The following is a 13363-nucleotide window of genomic DNA, read 5'->3' as shown; positions in this document are numbered from 1 at the left end:
GTTAATATCTGCTTACTTTCTCTTTTAACATGTTCTATCTACACTTCTGTTAAAATGTAATAATCACTTATTCTTCTGTTGTTTGGTACTTTACATTAGTTTTGGATGATACCACACATTTAGGCATCAATCCGATACCAAGTAGTTACAGGATCATACAGTAAAGTCCTCATGTGTCCAGGGACACATTTCTTAATTTTATAAACATAATATAAATAAAAAAATAATAAAAAAAGATGTTGTGATGCCAAAAAATATTGACGTAATCATAGTAATATTGACTAGATACGCTCCTGTACTTGGTATCATTACAGTGGATGTCAGGTGTAGATCCACCAATGGCGTTTGTTTACATTGTGACGCCGGTGAGCTACGGTGTGTAGTGAAGCAGTTTAGCTATTCCTCGTCCTGCAGGGATGATACTTGTAAGAAACTTACTTTATTTGTCGCCATGGAGGCGAGGATTAGTGATTTAGAAGTAGCTAAAACACTGCAGACTGCGGCTAGAATTTAGCCGCATGTCTTAAAACACCTCTTGAGGGCGTTTCAGTGTTATAACTTCACCTTTATCATTAGTTTTTAAGCCAAAATGCGTCCATTCTCCCTTTTTTGTCTATACACTGTCTGCTTGTAAGTACTCTGTGATTGTGCGCTGCCGAACATGCTCATCTGCTCGTAAACCAGCAATGATGACGTGACGACGACGGGGGGTCGTTACTTTTCAGAGGTGGTATAGTACCAAATATGATTCATTAGTATCACAGTACTATACCAATACCGGTATACCGTACAACCCTAGTACAATGTAATGCATGTGTTACGTGACTGCATGGCTTTAGACTTGTTGACAAACATTTGTCCCTAACACAATAACACAGCTCACCTTCTTCATGGCCAGCGTGTCCATCACATAAAAGACATTCCAAGGCACCCACACGGTTCTGTACTGGGTCAGGAACGGAGAGCGTTCAAAACTCAACGTAAGGGATGCTCCACCATTGGCCAACAGATCAAACCTGCAGCACATTGCATAGGAATATCATTGAAATGAAAAACACATAAAGGGGAACTGTATTTTTGGGGGGAACTTTGCCCATCATCTACAATCCTTAAGTGAAACAGTAACACACATGTTTTTCTCTTTTATGTGCGTTCTAAATAGTGAAAAGCTACTATGAACGATGTATGTAATGGAATTAATCTACTCTGCCTATAAAAGGCTCTAAAACAGGGGCATCATCTAAAATCTACTCCCAAGTGGGCCAGACTGGTAAAATCACGGCACGATAACGTAAAAATAAAGACAACTTCAAATTGTTTTCTTTGTTTAAAAATAGAACAAGCACATTCTGAAATTGTACAAATCATAATGTTGTTGGGTTTTTTTACACTTACATGTTGCGGTTGTAGTTTGATCATTCTCCTCAACTGATGTACTAACATCATGTGGTTTATTTTGTACATATGTAGCATCATCTACAAAGATACAAATAATTGCTATTGTGACATCTAATGGACACATTTAGAACAGCTGTTTCTTACATTCAAAAATGTCAGGTTCATTTTTATACTTAGCAAACTCATCCCGCGGGCCGGATAACACCTGTTCGCGGACCTGATCCGGCCCTCGGGCTGTACGTTTGACACCCCTGCTCTAAAATAATCTCCAAATATTCCCTCTCGTTTTGAAGAAATATCATTGGAGGAAATCCCGTGATTCTTGAATGAGACAAAACAAACATGTTTACGTGACCCACTTCCTGGGAAACTCATCAAGGAGCTGTTTGTAATATTGGACCATCAGTGCGAAATATTATTAACTTATCAGTTTCCTCTGGTACTGTTCCCCTAACATTTAAAACAGTGGTTATTCATCCTCTGCTTTAAAGACCTAACCTCGATGCTGACCTCCTGCTAAACTACCGGCCAGTGTTGCACCTCCTCTTTATCTCTAAAATCCTCAAAAAAGAACACTAAAAAACTGAAATCTAAGTAAGATTAAATATCTCAAATAAGGGTGATATTTGCTTATTTTCTGTATGATAAAATAATTATTCTCACTAAGCAGATTTTATGTTACAGTGTTTTACTTATTTTAAGTGTTTTCTCCTAAATGATCTCAGTAAGATATTACAGCTTATAGCTGAGATTTGATGACCTATATTGAGTAAAACATGCTTGAAACTACAATATCAACTGATGCAAAGCTGTGTATAAAACTACTTTTTTACTTCAAGCATGAAAAAGTAAATCATGACTTTGACACAATTGTGTCTCATAATTAAAACAGATGACAGCCAAATGGACTTTGCTGTTTTATTTTCAATGAAACAATAGAACATATGTACTCATATAGTAGTACAGTTGGCACAGTACAGTAAACTGACTGAATATTTAAACATTTAAGATGTGATATTTCTAACAATTTTGAACAGAAATAGTTCATGCACATTCAGATTAATTCTTCAAAATTACAATAACAATTTTTTTGGCCGGGGGCCGGGCTGTAAATATGCGCACTAATTGACTGAAAGAGCACGCACTTGGCGCGATGATGTCATGTTGTCGATGGAAAAATGCATTTTTAGACAATTTGATTAGCCTGAGCGGCGAGGAGACCCCGAGAGTAACAAGCGGTTGCCTTGTTGCCTTTCCTTTAAGAACAATAAATTAGTTTTTAGTATAAGTTTGCTGGTTTTAAGAAATGTAATGCCTAGCGCATATCATTATGTCAAGATAATGACACTAGCATTTACTTCATTTAAGAATATTTTTCAACATATTGAGCAAAAAGGTCTCTTTTTTTTTTCTACCAACAAAAGTGCACTTGTTATTAGTGAGAATATACTTATTTTAAGGTATTTTTTGGTTCATTGAGGTTAGCTAATTTCACTTGTTTTGGAAAGTTTTGACAAGCCAAATTTTCTTGTCATTCCCAGCTGAATATCAGGTCCCACCCGCCTCTCACAGCATCTTCCCTATCTGAATCGCTCCCACTGCCCTCTAGTCCTTCTCTCTCACTTTCCTCATCCACGAATCTTTCATCCTCGCTCAAATTAATGGGGAGATCGTCGCTTTCTCGGTCCGAATCGCTCTCACTGCTGGTGGCCATGATTGTAAACAATGTGCAGATGTGAGGAGCTCCACAACCTGTGACGTCACATGCATATCGTCTGCTACTTCCGGTACAGGCTAGGCTTTTTTATCAGTGACCAAAAGTTGCAAACTTTATCGTCGATGTTCTCTACTAAATCCTTTCAGCAAAAATATGACAATATCGCGAAATGATCAAGTATGACACGTAGAATGGACCTGCTATCCCCGTATAAATAAGAAAATCGCATTTCAGTAGTCCTTTAAGCAACTATATGCTGCCACTCTGCGACATCATACGCAAATATGGTGTTAGCTTTTGATGTTATGCTGATAAACACTCCACTTTACATGCCCCTAAGGCTGACCAACACGCCGGATTGTAGTCATCTGAAGGCGTGTCTTAATAAAATCAAACAATGGATGTCCTTCTTGCATCTTAACGCTTAGAAAATGAAAATGTTGATTATTGGTTCTGCTGGGCATTTATTTAAGGATTCCACCTCAACATTTGACAAGAAAACAACTACACAAAGCAAGTCCGTAAAGCATCTCGGTACCATCTCTGACCCAACTCTCAACTTTGCGCATGACTTTCTGTTTTTTGATTTGAGCTAAATTGAACAGCCTTGTTGCAACAATAAAATCTCTGTGGTATGTGGAAACCAACACAAAGACTCAAATGGAATCAGAACGAGTCCGCTGCCATGCCAGCGCCATTTCGCTACCTTTACGCAGCCAGTGGAAATCTGGGCTACGACCACCGCAACAATGTTAGGAACTAAGGGTTGAGAATGATTTAGAATTGACCAGCTCAAAGAGAGCACAAGCGGTGAGAGATACAACCATTCCAGTGAGAGCATCACGACAGTCAGTGTTTCACATTTAGCAATAGAGCTACATGACGCTCCGAGGCTCTCACAAAGTCTGCCATTCGTGGTAGCAAACACAGAAAGTGCTCTCTGTGTTGTTGTTGACATTGATTTCAGTGAGCACATAGCAACGAACTCTACCGTTGCCATGCACTCTGTCAAATCAATGCGCCCAAGGAAGAACTTATGGTACGAGTTAAAATGAGAAATATTGTTTTTCACGTTATCATGAATGTGCTTGGTTTTACAGTCGTGGCCAAAAGTTTACATACACCCGTGAAGGACATAATGTCATGGCTGTCTTGAGTTTCCAATCATTTCTACAACTCTTATTAACGTTGGTTCTTTCATGAATGTATTATGGGTCTACTGAAAATGTGAGCAAATCTGCTGGGTCAAAAGTATACATACAGCAATATCAATATTTGGTTACATGTCCCTTGGCAAGTTTCACTGCAATAAGGCACTGTTGGTAGCCATCCACAAGCTTCTGCTTGAATTTTTGACCACTCCTCTTGACAAAATTGGTGCAGTTCAACTAAATGTGTTGGTTTTCAAACATGGACTTGTTTCTTCAGCATTGTCCACATGTTTAAGTCAGGACTTTGGGAAGGCCATTCTAAAACCTTCAGCCTGATTTTTACCACTTTTGACGTGTGTTTGGGGTCATTGTCCTGTTGGAACACCCAACTGCGCCCACGACCCAACCTCCGGGCTGATGATTTTAGGTTGTCCTGAAGAATTTGGAGGTAATCCTCCTTTTGCATTGTCCCATTTAGTCTCTGTAAAGCACCAGTTCCATTGGCAGCAAAACAGGCCCAGAGCATAATACTACCACCACCATGCTTGACGGTAGGGATGGTGTTCCTGGGATTAAAGGCCTCACCTTTTCTCCTCCAAACATATTGCTGGGTATTGTGGCCAAACAGCTCAATTTTTGTTTCATCTGACATCACATGGACAAAGATAAGACCTTCTGGAGGAAAGTTCTGTGGTCAGATGAAACAAAAATTGAGCTGTTTGGCCACAATACGCAGCAATATGTTTGGAGGAGAAAAGGTAACCAAATATTAACATTGCTGTATGTATACTTTTGACACAGCAGATTTGGTCACATTTGCCATAATAAATTCATAAAAGAACAAAACTTCATACTGTTTTTTGTGACCAACAAGTATGTGCTCCAATCACTCTATCACAAAAACATAAGAGTTGTAGAAATGATTGGAAACTCAAGACAGCCATGACATTATGTTCTTTACAAGTGTATGTCAACTTTTGACCATGACTGTACATTATATACAGTTACAGCATGAATAAAAAACGGTGTTGAAGGTTTTCGGATGGTTTCCAGAGGGCTTTATAAGCAGAATAGCTTGTATCCCCATTACCTGCATTGTTAGCCGCCTCTTACTTGCACATTTTCACTTTTTAGGATGCACAAAAAAGGGAAAGACATGTGTGTTCTTATCTCACTGCATGATTCCAGAAAAGCTCAGTTGCCTTTCAGTAGACCACGTTCAACCAAGCAGTATAACATTCAAAGGGAAATAAGCTCAAGATCAGCCAGGGCTGGGGGGAGCACACTGAGCTTATTAACCTCTCAAACTCTGTGCTCGAGAGGCTTGCTCGAAAAATACTTTTGAAATAAATACCATTTTTATGAGGTCTACTTGGACAGTATCAAAGTAAATGGGAGACTTTGGTGGTTACTGTAAATGTGAAAATGTTCAAATATTTAATCCTAAATGAAGCAGTGTGAATGTGGCACTGACAGAAACACTGCTGTCAATCATAAATATACTGTATGTATTTTCTGCATGTGGAATATACGCACATGCCATCTCGCCGTGTAACAGTGTGTCCATGTTCAGGGTAATGGACAAAGGACACATTGACTCCAATCAGGGGCGTTCCATCTGCTGTCAAAACCTGACCCCGGATTATTGACACAAAGCTGGGGAAAGAGAAATACAGAGTTTTAGCTACCACACGTTACAGTGTGGTAATAAATACAGGTGGAAATGAGTAAATGTGGAAATAAATGAATGAAGAAATACATAAATGTAGAAATTATTTATTTAATTATTTATGTCCCATCTATTTACCATTTTTTATTAATAATTCACATGTTTAACTACGTATTTATTTCATTATTTTATTTATTTATAAATGTATTTATACTTTTGTCAACTATTTTCCTCCTTAGCAGTTGCACTGATTAAACTGAACAAGAATGCATTATATTTCAGCATTCATATTAATTATTACACACATAGAAATTTAATATATGATGACTGTAGCATATTTTGAAGGCGCTACATGCAACTATTACTTCTTAGTTGTTTTAGTTATTCAAATGATATTATTATGTGTTAATGATTAATTGAATAAACCTTGTTTTCCGATAATGTGTATCGTATTTTTGGGAATATAAGCTGATACATTTTTCCAACGCTTTGAGCCCTACGGCTTATAAAACGGTGCGGCTAGTTTGGGGATTTTTCTTTGCTAACGGCCATTATATTTTGTATTCGATAAATAGTTTTGACACTGACAGAGAAACTGAAAAGGTGTGTTATTGTGTGTCCTGTGGCACCAGGTTGAAAATGTACTTCCCGTTTCGTGCCTTGAACCGGAAGTATATCCCACTTTTTTTTTGTAGACTTATTCGTCTACAGCCTTTCTACTCAAACATATTATTCATTCATCACTCCAAGCAACATTAGTAAGTTTTACAATAGAAATAAAACAATTCATATTTACTCAACCGTCCCATGTGTGAAGTCTGTAGGTCTGTAATCAAGCGGCGTTAGCATTATTGAACATGCTAACACGTTTACAAGTGCCTGTGTTAGTATTATTAACTTACAATCGCAAATAATCCATCCCATCCATTTTCTACCTTGTTTTCCGTATTTTTGGGACTATAAGCCTCTGCATTTTCCCAATGCTTTGAACCCTACGGCTTATAAAATGGTGCGGCTAATTTAGAGATTTTTCTTTGCTAACGGCCATTATATTTTGCATTCACTAAATAGTTTTAACACTGACAGAGAAACTGAAAAGGTGTGCTAGTGTGTGTCCTGTGGCGCCATCTTTTGGACGGGTTTTCTCAGTGCAGGTACTGCGGGTTGAAAATGTACTTTCTGTTTCGTGCCTTGAACCGGAAGTATATCCCATTTCGTTTACTATTCGTCTACAGCCTTTCTACTCGAACGGATTATTCATTCATCACTCCAAGCAACATTAGTAAGTTTTACAATATAACTAAAACAATTAATATTTACTAAACCGTCCCATGTGTGAAGTCAGTAGGAGTATTTTCATGAATATTTGTACATGCTATCGTAATGTAATCAAGCGCCGTTAGCATTAGTGAACATGCTAACACGTTTACTAGTGCCTGTGTTAGTATTACTAACTTACAATGGCATTTTTTTTTTTATTGTTTCATAAATTCATCAAAACGTCACTGTGTAGTTATTGAGTCGGTTTAGCGAATTGGAAAGCTAGCTTCCGCAGCTCGAGGGTACTTAACGATGACTTCCGTTTTGTTTGATCAGCCGTTTTACTGCCGTGTGACTGGCACCGTTTGGAAACAATTAATGTAGGTGAATAAACATTTCCAAAATCTTTCGTACCAGTATATATCTCCGGTTTATGGTCTGGCGTGGCTAACGTATGTAAAAATATGTATTCCTTCTAAAATTTGGTAGGTGCGGCTTGAATGCCGGTGTGCACCATAGCCCGAAAAGTACGGTATACAGGTAAAAGCCAGTAAATTAGAATATTTTGAAAAACTTGATTTATTTCAGTAATTGCATTCAAAAGGTGTAACTTGTACATTATATTTATTCATTGCACACAGACTGATGCATTCAAATGTTTATTTCATTTAATTTTGATGATTTGAAGTGGCAACAAATGAAAATCCAAAATTCCGTGTGTCACAAAATTAGAATATTACTTAAGGCTAATACAAAAAAGGGATTTTTAGAAATGTTGGCCAACTGAAAAGTATGAAAATGAAAAATATGAGCATGTACAATACTCAATACTTGGTTGGAGCTCCTTTTGCCTCAATTACTGCGTTAATGCGGCGTGGCATGGAGTCGATGAGTTTCTGGCACTGCTCAGGTGTTATGAGAGCCCAGGTTGCGCTGATTGTGGCCTTCAACTCTTCTGCGTTTTTGGGTCTGGCATTCTGCATCTGATGGTGGAAACTTTACACTAGACTTCAGGCAACGTGGATCCTGTGCCTCTCCTGTCTTCCTCCAGACTCTGGGACCTCGATTTCCAAAGGAAATGCAAAATTTGCATGGTTGGGTGATGGTTTGGGGTGCCATGTCATCTGCTGGTGTCGGTCCACTCTGTTTCCTGAGATCCAGGGTCAACGCAGCCGTCTACCAGCAAGTTTTAGAGCACTTCATGCTTCCTGCTGCTGACCTGCTCTATGGAGATGGAGATTTCAAGTTCCAACAGGACTTGGCGCCTGCACACAGCGCAAAATCTACCCGTGCCTGGTTTACGGACCATGGTATTTCTGTTCTAAATTGGCCCGCCAACTCCCCTGACCTTAGCCCCATAGAAAATCTGTGGGGTATTGTGAAAAGGAAGATGCAGAATGCCAGACCCAAAAACGCAGAAGAGTTGAAGGCCACTATCAGAGCAACCTGGGCTCTCATAACACCTGAGCAGTGCCAGAAACTCATCGACTCCATGCCACGCCGCATTAACGCAGTAATTGAGGCAAAAGGAGCTCCAACCAAGTATTGAGTATTGTACATGCTCATATTTTTCATTTTCATACTTTTCAGTTGGCCAACATTTCTAAAAATCCCTTTTTTGTATTAGCCTTAAGTAATATTCTAATTTTGTGACACACGGAATTTTGGATTTTCATTTGTTGCCACTTCAAATCATCAAAATTAAATGAAATAAACATTTGAATGCATCAGTCTGTGTGCAATGAATAAATATAATGTACAAGTTACACCTTTTGAATGAAATTACTGAAATAAATCAAGTTTTTCAAAATATTCTAATTTACTGGCTTTTACCTGTATATAATTAAGTACGTCCAAACAGCTTGGAACATTCTGTTACTGCTAAAAATACTTTTATGCTGATTTTGGTCATATTCACACTTCATTCAGTCTGAATGTTTGTACTCAGTGCATTATGTTGATTATCCCATTCCCAAATTTTCATTCTGATCTACGGTCACAGCATCGGTTATCATTTTCTTTGAGTTAGAGGTCTGTTAGGAATGAGCCTTCTCGGTGGAGCTCTGAATACTGTCTTTATGTACCGTAATGCTTTCAATGCAACTTGTATTCACGTATTGAGAGTCATTCTGACCTTTTATTGAACGGACTCTCAGCAGGGATAACGTGAGTGGATCCAGGACCGAGTAAGAAGTGAATACGCTGGTAAAAAGACCTGGCGGCCTGAGGAGAGAGAAAACACTGCAGCTTCCCGTCTTTCTTGGACATGACGTCTGTCGTCTACTTTCTCTTGGCTTCTCCTTACCTGCTGAGGAGCCAGCGAGGATGGAGACTGGCTAAGTACTTCCACCGGGTCAGGCGATCCTTTACAGTACAACTGATTCTGACAGGAGACCTGCAGGCAGCAGTCTGGATCCATACAGTCAGTCAAGCCGTCTGAAACACGCAGACATGAAGTTGAAAGAGACATCGGAAAAAGTTTCAACTAATTCAAGAAGAACAGTTGGAACAGAAAGGGTGGAGAGCAGGAAGCAATACAAAGAAAATTAAAGCTGCAAGCAGCGATGGACGGGACCGACTTTGACGGCACATAAAATCCAAACCGAAACAGGAATTAAAACTCTTTGGTCAAATTTTAATCAGAAGGGTTCAATCTCTCTCCTGTGCTAGTTTGAAGCCGACACGACAAACGCGCTCTGAGGAGATAATGTTTGAAAAAAGGTGACCGGTTTTTACAAAACTTTTGTTTTGAAGGGGGAATTGCAAACTTCCTGTTGATTTTTGCTGAGGGTTGTTAATATATGAAATGTAGGTCTAAGTGAGACCTACATAGATTTTTTTGTTTCATGTCTCTAAGACATTCCTACTGGAAGTTACATGCAGTTTTGTCTGAGTTTTCCTCCTCGGAGCAGTTGTGTCTGTGTTTTCTTCCTAGGGGGTGCTAGAGCGCAATTTTGAGTTTTGGGGTTGGGTTTTTTATTAGATCGCAATTTTTGCCAGTCCTGGTGTGTGTGTCCAGTTTGGTGAGTTTTGAAGCATTTTAAGGGGGTCAAATTACAGCTCAAAGAGGCAAAAGTGACTGTTTTTACTAAAATTTTGTTTTGAAGGGGGAATTGCCAACTTCCTGTTGATTTTTTACCGGAAGTTTCAAGCAGTTTTGTCTGTGTTTTTTCCTAGGGGGCGCTAGAGCGCAATTTTGAGTTTTGGGGTTGTTTTTTTTTATTAAATGGCAATTTTCGACAGTCCTGATGTGTGTGTCAAATATGGTGAGTTTTGAAGCATGTTAAGAGGGTCAAATTAGAGCTCAAAGAGGTGGCGGAATAATAATAATAAAATAAAACACACAAAATACAATAGGGTCCCCTGTCCCAAAGGGACATTGCGGTCCCTAATAAAGATACCTGGGTGTCATACAGTAGTTTGTATCCCAACTGACTATTATTTTGGTCACTTCCTGTTTTCTGTTTGGCACTCATTGCTCTCTCCTCTTTGTTTCTTATCGACTATATTACTGATAATCTACTTTATTATTTATTTAGCAAATGCAAAGTCCTTCAGCCAAGCAGTTGCCTCCTGGTCTGCCGTGTGGAGGGTGACTATTCCTCCTTTCAGCCCTAGGCCCTGTCTACATTAAGCCGGATAACTCCTTACACCAATAATTACTTAGCCTAAGCCCCGTGTCAGCCACACTAAACCATCGTTTAAGGTTCCCCTCCTTGGATACTTTTTTACACGGGTATTAAATGCTAAGAAGATGAATTATATTCTATTCATACTTCCCATACACTAGAAAATAGTGCCTACTCAGTGGCCTTGTGGTTAGAGTGTCCGTCCTGAGTGAGTTCAAAACCCCGGCCGAGTCATACAAAAGACTATAAAAATGGGACCCATTACCTCCCTGTTTGGCATTCAGCATCAAGGGTTGGAATTGGGGGTTAAATCACCAAAAATGATTCCCGGGCGCAGCCCACCGCTGCTGCTCACTGCTCCCCTCACCTCCCAGGGGGTGGAACAAGGGGATGGGTCAAATGCAGATGACAAATTTCACCACACCGAGTGTGTGTGTGACTATCATTGGTACTTTAACTTTAACTTAACTAAAGATTTGCAGTGATCATAAAATAGGCATGTTCATGTAATCATAGTATTTTATTTTGCATTTGTTTGCCCCCGAATGCTTTTTTTTTAATGCATTTTCTCCACATTTTATTTTATTGTGGGGCGCAGCAATCAGGCAATCTATCCAATTAGAGGAGTTAAGATGTGAGAGTGTTGTCTTCCTGTCTTTGTCCTCCTTTGAAAACTTGTTATCACAGTTTAGAAGTCTTCCTGTGAGCCTTGCTGCTCTGCTCCATATTAAGTTAAAGTGCCAATGATTGTCGAAATTATTCTCTGCATTTGGCCCATCCCCTTGTTCACCCCCTGGGAGGTGAGGGGAGCAGTGAGCAGCAGCGGTGGCCGCGCCCGGTAATCATTTTGGTGATTAAACCCCCAATTCCAACTCTTGATGCTGAGTGCCAAGCAGGGAGGTAATGGGTCCCATTTTTATAGTCTTTGGTATGACTCGGCCGGGGTTTGAACTCACAACCTACCGATATCAGGGCGGACACTCTAACCACTAGGCCACTGAGTAGGTATGCCGTTTTGGTGTAACTTATTTTTCCGATGTCAAATGAGCCTGCTCACTGCTCCCCTCACCTCCCAGCGGGTGGAACAAGGGGATGGGTCAAATGCAGAGGGTAATTTCCCCATACCTAGTGTGTGTGTGTGACTATCAGTGGTACTTTAACTTTAATATTTGTATTTTACAACGCCCTTTTGAACTGTGAGTAATTAATTCCTGTCTTGCCCACGTTCTGTTACTACTTCAGCTAGTCAAAATTAGGGATGTCCGATAATGGCTTTTTGCCCATATCCGATATTCCGATATTGTCCAACTCTTTAATTACCGCTACCGATATCAACCGATACCGATATCAACCGATATATACAGTCGTGGAGTTAACACATTATTATGCCTAATTTGGACAACCAGGTATAGTGAAGATAAGGTACTTTTAAAAAAAACTTACAAAATAAAATAAGATAAATAAATTAAAAACATTTTCTTGAATAAAAAAGAAAGTAAAACAATATAAAAACAGTTACATAGAAACTAGCAAATAATGAAAATGAGTAAAATTAACTGTTAAAGGTTAGTACTATTAGTGGACCAGCAGCACGCACAATCATGTGTGCTTACGGACTGTATCCCTTGCAGACTGTATTGATATATATTGAAATATAATGTAGGAACCAGAATATTAATAACAGAAAGAAACAACCCTTTTGTGTGAATGAGTGTGAATGGGGAGGGAGGTTTTTTGGGTTGGTGCACTAATTGTAAGTGTATCTTGTGTTTTTTATGTTGATTTAATAAAAAAATAAAATAAAATAAAATATATTATTATCGGACATCTCTAGTCGAAATGCAAGTTCTATTTTTGGAGCTGAACTAATTTGCCCAGCATTTGCTATTGTGGTAGCTCGTTTGCCTTTCGCAATGTTTTTTTTTTTTTTTCCTGTGCACCTTTGATTTTAGTTCCATGTCGCCAGTCACTACCAAATGTTTGCATTTGTATTTTTTTGCATTTTTGAATATGTGCCAATTCTGCCTCCTCTTTGGATACCGGCATAAACAACATTACAGTTCTGATCAGTGTGTGACACAAAACAAACATTTGTGTCATATACTGATTAAAACGGTAATGTAAAAATAAAAGCAAAGGCAGGAAAAAAAAAAGTTGGTTTTCATGTCATCAACCACAATATTAGTAATATGCTGAATAACATAGACATTTGTGGCCAAAAGTTTACATACACTTGTGAAGGACATCAAGTCATGGCTGTCTTGAATTTGTAATCATTTCTACAATTTCCCAAGAGCAACTGTGCATAGAATTGTTCGTAAAAAGTGCAAGGCACAGTTTTGACACTGCCACGATCAGGAAGAAAACGCAAGCTATCACCTGCTGCTGAGAGAAAATTGGTCAGGATGATCAAGAGTCAACCGAGAACCACCAAAAAGCAGGTCTGCAATGAATTAGAAGCTGCTGGAACACAGGTGTCAGTGTCCACAGTCAAGCGTGTTTTGCATCGCCATGGACTGAGAGGCGACCATGCAAGAAG

The 13363-nt window shown here is 39.1% G+C and overlaps 1 protein-coding gene across 11 annotated transcripts in view; it reads right to left on the bottom strand.

The window, feature by feature from the left end:
- Positions 1 to 13363, bottom strand: part of tenm3 (teneurin transmembrane protein 3) — an 822859-nt gene that overhangs the window by 196368 nt on the left and 613128 nt on the right. For all 11 annotated transcript variants that reach the window (XM_061988364.1, XM_061988365.1, XM_061988363.1 and 8 more), the window contains 4 exons: positions 9501 to 9631; positions 9330 to 9418; positions 5803 to 5922; positions 884 to 1016 (listed from right to left, as the gene is read on the bottom strand). In XM_061988364.1, coding sequence (XP_061844348.1) covers positions 884 to 1016; positions 5803 to 5922; positions 9330 to 9418; positions 9501 to 9631 — 473 coding nt within the window. The remainder of the gene's footprint in view (positions 1 to 883; positions 1017 to 5802; positions 5923 to 9329; positions 9419 to 9500; positions 9632 to 13363) is intronic.

Source organism: Nerophis lumbriciformis, linkage group LG27 (genome assembly GCF_033978685.3).
Source record: "Nerophis lumbriciformis linkage group LG27, RoL_Nlum_v2.1, whole genome shotgun sequence".
Lineage (NCBI taxonomy): Eukaryota > Metazoa > Chordata > Actinopteri > Syngnathiformes > Syngnathidae > Nerophis > Nerophis lumbriciformis.
The sequence above is the reverse complement of the archived record's forward strand: the minus strand, read 5'-3'. Positions and strand labels throughout refer to the sequence as shown.